Source organism: Vollenhovia emeryi, unplaced genomic scaffold, assembly GCF_000949405.1.
Source record: "Vollenhovia emeryi isolate VEMERY1.0 unplaced genomic scaffold, V.emery_V1.0 DF939149.1, whole genome shotgun sequence".
Classification (NCBI taxonomy): Eukaryota; Metazoa; Arthropoda; class Insecta; order Hymenoptera; family Formicidae; genus Vollenhovia; species Vollenhovia emeryi.
Window position 1 is genome coordinate 2108247 of NW_011967217.1, and position 10119 is coordinate 2118365.

At 40.5% G+C, this 10119-nt stretch overlaps 1 protein-coding gene across 3 annotated transcripts in view; it reads right to left on the reverse strand.

Annotated features, from left to right (window-relative positions):
• The window catches only part of LOC105565823 (hypoxia-inducible factor 1-alpha), a 65191-nt gene that overhangs the window by 38564 nt on the left and 16508 nt on the right, over window positions 1–10119 (reverse strand). For 2 of the 3 annotated variants that reach the window (XM_012019340.1, XM_012019338.1), the window contains exons 2-3: window positions 1286–1473; window positions 797–945 (exon numbers count right to left, since the gene is read on the reverse strand). In XM_012019340.1, the coding sequence (XP_011874730.1) occupies window positions 797–945; window positions 1286–1473 (337 nt within the window). Of the gene's footprint in view, window positions 1–796; window positions 946–1285; window positions 1474–4696; window positions 6016–10119 lie in introns of those variants that run through there. The other variant, XM_012019337.1, reaches the window with a different exon arrangement.

Sequence of the window (10119 nt, forward strand, 5' to 3'; positions counted from 1 at the left end):
TCTTGTGGACTTGTAGAGTAAAAATAAAGTAGGTAAAGTAGGTAAAAATAAATCCCACGAGTTCCTATGAAATTTTTATATATTATTGTTCACAACTTAATAAGTTGAAATAATTATTTTTATATTTAGTAAAGATCTTTAAAACAACGTGACAAGTTTCTTAATACCAAGTGAATGAGCCAAGAACTAACCACCTTTGACCCTTCTAATCTACAAAACTTTTAAGTCGGTACGTTTTTTTAATTTCATAATTATTTTTAGATACTCCACATCTTTTTTTTTTAAAAAGTATTCTTGTTCCATTTCATAAAAGCTAACGATTTTCGAGAAAAGCTTATTTAAGTGATATAAAATAAATTTTTATTCACTTCTACTTTGTTTCAAATTCATCTAATAACATCATATTGAACAGTAATATAAAAGTTATTTAAGAATAATATTTCAGAAATTTTAACTTTAAAGCCAAACATCTCGGTAGAGAAGCGTTATAAAAAAAAATAGTATAGGAACTTGTGGGGTTATTTTTACCTACTCTACAAGTCCACGAGAGATTGCCAGCCTTTACAGGAACACTCTGTAGATTTATGTATTACATTTAAGATCTCTATAAATTTGAATCAATCAAAATTCCACCAAGTGCGTGTTGCAAAATTACTTAACAAAAATTACTTAAAGCGCAAGATAAAATTATTTAAAATATAAAAATTATCTCAATTGTTATGTATCATTTATATCACCACTTAGTTTATTTCTCATGAGTTATAGTAATGTTTGTAAAAGCTTATTCGAGACGTACTTGTGACACTCCGAGATAATCTTTGACGTTCTCTGAGAGGTAGACCATACTGCCGTCACTGGAGAGAACTAACATAAAGCCGTTGAGAGCTTTTGGAAATAGTTCATCCAATTTTGTGGACGATTCGGACTTTGTCAGCGAAACTGGAACTTGCGTTAAAAGAGACGAAAAAGTGAGCATGACGCTGTCGATTATAAATTCCAAAATTATTCGAGCATTTGCAAAATACAATATTAAAATCCTAAAAATATTAACTCTGAAAAACTCCCCGTTGAATAACGCAGTGAATAATGACTGGAGCGAGATGTGACACAGGAATTTTCGTTTCAGAATTTTATCCTCTTTTATACCCTCAAAGGTCAATTATGAGTTTTGCAACGCCCTGTATATTTGCAACAGATATATTTCTATATTTCTCGTTGAACAGATCGTGTCTTGTATCTTTGCTACAATAGAAACAGACATTCGGATACTTTCGTAGATACTCACTGGAATCCACGACGGCCCGGACTTTGAGGTAGGCGATCGCCAATCTCATTACGCTGGCCTTATCTAAGAGCGCGGCTTGTTCCGGCGCGACCGGAAGCGCGGCTGCGAGTTCGGTAAAGATATCGGTCTCCCTGCTGCGTCTACAGCGCGCAGCATCGCGGGACCTCTCCTTTCTCTTCTCGTTACTCCTGCAACAGCACGAAAATTCCTTTTGTTTATAGGCTGCACAATAAATTAGTCCGCACAACATTACTTCTATTGCGAAATAGAAATATTTTATGAGTAATGACACGCGTATTATGAACTCAGAAATATAACAATAAACTGCAAACTGTATTGGGGAAAATATTTTTAACACTCTTTGCCGGAAAGCGAACTTCCAAAAATTTCGAAACGGTAATTGACAAAAAAAAATGGTAGAAAATGAATAATTTCACGTAATACTCAACGAAAAATTGATTTAGTTTCGAAATATTATATACGGATCCAATACATTTAGGCTCTCAAAATATAAAAATAAGTGGAGGGTAGGAAAGGCCAATGCCAGCCGTACGCAGTTAATAAGACGTAGTATTTTAAAAGTCTTTAAAATACTTATTTAATAATAAAATAATTCAATTTCCCATGACTATTTTGTAGTACCAAAATGTAAGTTTTTTTATACAACGTTTATACAATATTAACCCTTTCGTTCTTGGACATACATGTCCCATTTCTTCAAAAATTTATAACTTCTACAAAAGTAAAAATAACGATTTCTTTCTGGGTTCATTTTGAAAAGATCAATAAGGATTATATGGAAAAAATCGCTACTCGATTTCAAAATGGTGGATCTAATATGGCCGACCAAAAAGCCAAATTTTATTAGATTTGAGTAAAATTCATTTTCCAGAGGTTTCTCGAGTTACTGATTACGCGCGTGCGAATCTAAAATAGTGATTTTCCAAAAATCCCCGGAATACGAGTTTCATTCAAATCGAAGAAAATTTTATATTCTGATCCGCCATATTGGATCCACCATTTGGAATTTTTATCAATCGATATCACATTTATCATCACAGTTATAATCAGCGATCTCGAAACTGTTTGAGCAGATTAATCAAAACTACAATAAAATTAAGCACATCATAATCGCTATACTAGATCCGCTATTTTCAAATTCTAACTGCAGATTCGTACTCGGCATCCTGAAAAACCTATAACTACCAAAAGTGATGAATGGTCCAGTAGAAAAATGTGTCCCTGAATGAAAGAGTTAAACAATGCGGAAAAGGAAAACTTTTCAATGGAATAACCAACGGGAAAGGAGTTTAGACCATTACAGCAGTGCAAAGAGCACTTTTCAAAAGCTCTGCCATCAACAGTCGAAAACACACGTTTTGTGCATTTAAAGCTAATACGTATATATAGATGCTTTTTTTGCGCGTTTTTCATAGAATGAATCATGCGTGAACGAGAGCTCTCCTGACTATTTTCTACTAGACTTTTTTCCGCAAACAGACGTCCTGAAGTACCTCGTGAGCGATAAGCGCGAAGTATCACGTCCGGTGCACTATCACGCACAAATAGTCTCATTGCCCGATTCTAGAAGGTCGCTGTCGCTTGGCTCGATATTATGCCACATTGGTTACGTCAATCGTGAATCGTAATGCCGTGTGCTGCTTGATCTCGGAACAAGGTTGCGTTCGATTACCAAGCGCAAATATGCACGCATAATTATTCACATTCGACAAAAATAACATTTGAATAGCAGTTCGGTAAAAAAAAATCAGGACTATTACAGTCATAGACATAGTAAATATAGACTGAGCGTCCCATTGAATAAACTGAAGCTTGTGAAGAGAGAGAGAGAGAGAGAGAGATAAGATTTAAGAAGACTTTCTTTCTCTGTCTTACACCTTCGTAAACGAAAAGAATCGTGCCTCCTTTGTCTCGATGGTGAGACAGAGAGAGAAAGTCTTCTTAAATCTTCTCTGTCTCTCTCGTCACAAGCTTCAGCTTATTCAATGGGACGCCCAGTCTGTATTTACTATGTCTATGATTACAATTTAATGTATTATACTCCAAATTTTGCGAAATCTTGTCGATTCCGCCTTTGACTAAAAAAAAAACATGGTTCTAGCGGCGTAACGTTACAGTAACAATAACAATCATAGATTTCATTACACAATTTCTAAAAAAAAATACTTTCTCCTGAAATATTTGAGATAGAAAGTTTTAGACGCAAGAGGGCAAAGGAGCGGAAGAGATTGTCGTCGTGAAAAGTGCCGAACGCCTCAGCATTAGCGCGAGAGCATTCGATGTTGCTGTTTTCGCTGCAGTATGCCCAGTCACCAGCGCATCGGAAGGTGCATCTTTTTCGGTCGTCAATCGCGAGGGAAAACGTCGACGTTATCGCGAGGCGAAGCGTTATCATCGCGGCGGGCCGACCTTCGAACGATACTTCTTTCGAAATCGATCCTACGATCTCGTCACGTTTTCTGTCCCTCGCCGCCCTCCTACCGCTCGCGGACTTAAGCCAGTCAAAGTCAAACTGATCGGCCGACGGAACGTTCTCGCGGGAAAGCGATACGATCGAGTCATTTTCTTTCTTCGGCGTGTAAGATTGATATAAAATGTTCCGCAGTATTGCGCAAGCATATAGGTGACATACAAACCTCTTTAATTGAAATGGGAAAAACCTTCTCGGAGACACATAACTTGTTTAAATTGTTTGAGAAAATTTATACATGTAGTTTAGGGAACCCAAGTTTTGTTAAAAGCTATTGAATATTGGACAAAGTAATTCCAATTAAATTAGGCTACAAATTAGATAAAATTGAATTAAATTACAATAATAAAATATATAAATTAAATTCTCAACAATATAAATACAAGAATAACGAATGGGCAATGGCAGTATAATTGTTATTGATACGCGAGTTAGATAATCAATTCTGACAATTATATCATAATTCACAAACAATTGATAATAACAATAATGGATGTTTCGACTTCAATTTGAGTTATTTTCAGCGCAATAAATGCCCGTCCTCACGATTTCAGTAAGATTAAAGCCAACGGCACACGATACTATTTTTCCTACTGGATTGCTTACGAGAGCCAATCAGGATTTAGCCTGGAGTCACCTGATCGAAAACTCTGCATCCTGCATCTCTCGTAAGCAATGCAGTAGCAAAAATAGTATAGTGTGCCGTTGGCTTTACTTGAATTAAATTGGATAAGATTGAATTAAAATTGAAAGATTTAGGTGAATTTTAGGAAAATGGATTTCTCCTGAGAAGAGTTGCTAGAAAACTTGTATAGAATTGATACATCGCTTGTGACGGTCGCGTTGTGCGTTCAACGTATCGAAGAGCAGCAAACGGATACGGGGAAAACAAAGGGACATCACGATAAGCCTCGACTTACAAGTAATGCTCGAGGAGCTGTTCGTCCTCCATGTAGCCGTAATGCCAGTTATCATTATCGTTGTAACCATTCTCGTATATACACGGCGGCAAGGCGGGCGCGCCGTAAGCGTACGAGGTGTCGTAAAGGGGGCAGCGATCGCTCGCCGGGCACTGCAGCCACCGTTCCTCGCTGCAAAAATTGAACAGTTCCGGGCAATCGTTGCAGAACCAATTGCCCGGCCCCGGATCGCTCCGTCCCGCCAGATCGTGTCGGTCTGGCTCGCGCGGCTGCTCCTCGCACAGTCTCATGCCGCAAAATCGCGGATCGCCGAGTCTCGGGTCGCATAATCGCGGGCCGTCGTACGACGGGTCGCGGGGCCGTAGGTTGCCGTACCCCAGATCGCAATAGCCCAGAGTACTGGGACCCATGTCGCAAGTTCGCAGATGGCCGGACGCTAGGTCGCAAGAGGGTAGATCACGAAAGTCTAGGTCGCGACGATACTCCCGGGGTTGGTCCGTCCTCGCGGGCTGTCCGTATCGCGATCTCCTCGAGTGGATCGCGCGATTACCCGTCGTGAGCGGCTTGCAGACGTCCGTCGGCAGGTCGAAGTACATCGCGAGGTCCTCGACGTCAACCGGGCCCACCTGGCAGGTTCTCGAGGTTGCTGCCGTGCTCGCCGCGCGTGTCCCCGGCTGCGGTTCGGCCGCGTGGCCGTTGTCGTTGCGGAACCACGATGCTTCCGGACCGTCGCAATTGACGCCCGTCGGGGCGACATTGCACGTCGTCGCTGGTGCATCACTGCACGCCACGTTGCGACTCATCCCAGGCGCATACGGAAATCTCATCGCGGAGCAAGATGTCGTCCCGATATCGCAAGCTCGTGATCTAGTATTATCGCCAGCGTGTGACGTAATGGTGGAAGAGGGTGCGGCAATAGTGCCGGGTAAGACGTGGACGTTGCTAAACGCGGTCGCTGGACCGTAAGGCGGCGGCAGCGGTGGCTTCAGCAATTCGCGTGATGGGAAATCGATCTCGTTTCCTCTCGCCATGTGACGTCCATCGACACCGGCGTAACCCGACGCCTTGCTGGTCCAGTCGTCGCGGAGATCGGAGCAACGACCCCGCTGCTGACGACCGTCACCGAGAAGGACGTTTCCACCCTCTCTCCCTTCGTCCACCTCGTGCAACCGCGCGTTCATTGTTCCCCCTCGAGCTTCGATCCACGTTACCACTTCTTAATCTCGCAGTTGTTCTCTCTGCTTTTAAAATTTTCTACCTCTCTTTTCTTTACCCTCTTCAATTCTCCTTACCGTTTCTTCCCCACTTCTTGGAACTAATCACACTTTATCTCGATTCAAACGCGATCAGCAGAAATTTCACGTTTCGATCGCAACAAGAGATCTTTCACCTACCAAGTTTTTCCTGTTCTTTTCCTTTTCCTTTTCATTCCTTGTTTACTATCTCCTTTACTCCGCTAAAAACTGATTCCACTCGCGATCAGACCACGTGTGGCACAACCGCCGACAATTTCACGCTTTAATTATGCTAATTTCACTGTTGCTTTCATCTGTTCACTCCTGCGTTTTTCTTTCTCCACCTCTTGTCTTCATTTAAAAATTATGGAATTTACGTCTCTAAATTTTATTCCGTCTATTCTCCTTCTTCTTAATTAATATATTTTTCTTCCTTTCTTCGGTAAAAGAACTCAAAATATTATACTATCCTTACTATTCATTAAGTAATCATTGTTAATATACGCAAAAATAAATTTCCAGCACGTTAATGCGATTAATTCCCGGTCGTTTTCTACTCGCTCGAAATTTCATTTTTCTTTTCTATCTCCCACGTTCACATTTTTAATTTTTTGTCGCCAAGAGCTTATCTCGGTCATGTCTGGTCCACGTGACCGATGTCCGATCGGGAATTTCCTAACGCGAGGAAAGAAAAGGCAGGTACGTAAAAAAAGACCTAGTTAATTAATATCTCAATTCCTATTTATAAATGAAACCGCGTTCGTCTGTCTACGCTGTTCCTCTTTTCCGATCTTCCGTTTCTTTCAGAATTTATTCACCGCTCATCCTTTTTCTACAAAGATTCACCTCTCTTTACGCCCGGTACACGAATCTCAAGTTCATCTCACGACGACTCCAATCGTCCTCGTTGAAAAACGAAACTCACCCCCTCAATTCCGATTGCCGCTCTCTTACCTCAATCCTTTGCTCCCCTTTATCCGTCACACACACGCGCCCGCGCGCGCACACACAACACATACACGCACGCGTACGCACATACAATCCAGTTGTATTCTCCCCGTATTTTATCCACCATTTTCAACGACACTTTTCTCACCATTCCCTCACTTTTATATTCCTCGTCTATTCTTTCCGCTCTTCGTCCATTTCTGTTCTGCCCCCCCCCCCCCGGGACCAATGGTAGCCGTAACAATTTCTCTTATTATCTTTTATCGGCTTATCGTTCCCAATTGGTGCACGCTCTCTTGTTCTTTATCTTAGCGGAGCTAAATCCGAAATAGAATGAGTCAGCGGAAATGTTAACGTTGCCGGGAATGTTAATGTTGCCGGTTCTCAACCCCCTCGTCGTACGGAATCGTCATCCTCGTCTTTCCGCATGCTGCCTTCGGCGCGACTTTTGATCCACCTTCACGGCTCGCGTGATACTAAAGCTCAGTAGCAAAGCGATACTATTTCTGCTGGACGTTCCGAATGATCGTTATCTCGCACATCGATAACGATACTCTATCATCGACACCGCGGGCGACACAACAAATTCACCGAGCACATTTTTACCGTCTCGGATATTTCTATTTATTCGCCGCGGCTCAATGACGTTCTGGATCTCTGCCATTCTGCAAATTCTCGGCGTAACTTTTATTATGATGCAAATAGCATCAAACGCCACCGATACGTAGCGTAAAAATATTTTTGCAGAATTATTTACGCGACTCGCGACACAAAGGAAACGAATGACGGCTGCTAAATTCGCTAGAAAATAAATAACGACACGATCGGTAAACGGACGGTAAAATTCGCGGAATGTATGGATAAGGATCTGCGTATCACGTGGAGATAGAAGGGAACACGGTGAAAAACACTGTAGTTAGCATACTTTTGCATTAAGTAGCACGTACGCAGCTCGCGTTTTCAAGATTTCGCGATTGAAACAAAATCAGGAGTAAATCGAGCTAAGAATAACTACCTTATCCGACATTATTTCGCCGCCATGTATTACGTATTTTCAGAAAATTGGCCCCACAAAAAGGATTTCTGATAACCAGACAAAAACTACTCGTGACATACTTAAACTTGTCGCAATCTCATGTAATAAAAAAAAAAACTAAAACGATATTTAAATTAAATCAATCATTCTTATTCTCCTTTCTTGAATTAAATAAGACTGACTTGCTGTATTGACATAAGGTACACATATAAATTTAAGATTACATATTCTTGCGTTTAGAATAAATCTTCAACATGTTATAACTCACACGCCAACGTCATTTTATTCTAGATTTACGAATTACTCATTTAAGATTAGAATATCCCTCTTTCTCGCAATAATAAATGTGATTGTATTGGCCGCAATATCGATTCTATTTTATGATAGATCAAAGTGTAATAGGATTGGGTCCGGAAATCGTTTCCGTAAATATGAATATCTAAAGAAAGCACCTCGGAAATCTTTTCGGGACACTCCAGTTACCCTTTTCAAGCACAATACGCTCGAGAAATCAAATCTCGAACTTATGGATATTCTCCAATAAATAACGTTGATGCTGCGAGAGAGTTTATCATATACTTTGCGTTTATCTTTTCAAGATAGTGCGGTAAATAGAGCATTCTCTCTCTTTAATCTTCGCGCGTCTAATAACTCCGGTAATTTGAATGCCTGGTGATCGGCCATAATCGCGAGCGTTCCTATCGCGTAAGATAAGGCGATCCCCGACGAGCATCGCGCGCCTCAAGAGAACAAGAGGGACTACTGTAAAACTGTTGCGTCACGGATCATCCGCTAAACATTTATCCGGCGTTTTTCCTGCGACCGTGCAACCTGCGCGGATGCAGCGCAAACCCGACGGATATGTAATCCTGACGCAATCCTCGAACCGGTCGCGTAATCTTCGCAGCGCAATCACGCAAATCCGGACGTACCGTCGAGACGAAAACGCGGAAATTATGCCTTTTGTCGATACGTTCTCCTATGTATATTTAATTCGCTTGTACTTTAATTTACTTACTAGATAACATCAAGAATTATTTGACGCCAGCAGATGAATAATCATGATTAAGCAGTTTAACGACCATGACTGGCGATGTGTTTTTAACACAGAAAATTTATTGCGAAAGATATTACCTCAGCCAGGATTTGAACCTGGACCTCCCTTCACTCTAGGCGAGCGTCTCAACCAATTCGATCACCGAGGCATATTATGCACTGAAAAAATTTCTGGTTGAATATGGACGAATCAGATAATTCCTTTAGGATTTACCAGAATTTCTGTAGGATTACAGGAATTCTGATAAATCCTAAAGGAATTCTGGTAAATCCTAAAGGAATTATCTGATTCGTCCATATTCAACCAGAAATTTTTTTCAGTGTGTAATCAGCGACCCCAAAAACCCTTGTATACAAAGTTTCACAAAAACCGGTTCAACAGAAAAACGTATGCTTCAAAGGGTTAACACGATAACTTCTTATTTTTATGTTTACTTTTATGTATCATGTTGGATTATTTTTTATTGTATTATTGTCTCACTAATATCAACGTGAAATTTAAACTTACTGAAGAATGCTTAAGTCTTATTATTTAATTGTGCAATTGAACGCGAGTAAATTATTAGAGAATAAAGAGCAAAATTCACAACTTCTTAGTGCCCATATAATTCTGCCTCTTTAATTTATTCCGCGATTGTTCGCCGCGCCGATCGACCACCTCGCTATTTACTTACGACGAATCTCTTGACGTAGTTACACCTTCTTACTCCACTTGGTCCGACACATAACGTCTAAATTATAAATATCATCGCATAAGCGATGACTAATACTTCCGGATGTGACATAGGTACGATATGCATACAATACTTCGCGCTGATTTGGGTAGGAAGTAGGTATTCGAACACTTACGTACGAACACTAAGTACAAAGTACGTTTGCATAGAAAACGATGCGGTTTCCTCGAAATCTTTAAGAGAGTAACATACGATTTTTTTTTCATGATTAACCCTCAATCGCGAATTCAATGACACGGTGTATATTTTCAGTTGTATCAAGACATCGCGTCTTCTTGGGTTACAGAAAGCGATACATTGTATTAAAAGAATCATACACGGAATCTACAAAACGCGAAATCAAAGATACGATACATTTTATTTAGATGACGATGTAATTCCGTTGAACTTCATTAACAAATTAATGATTAGAAT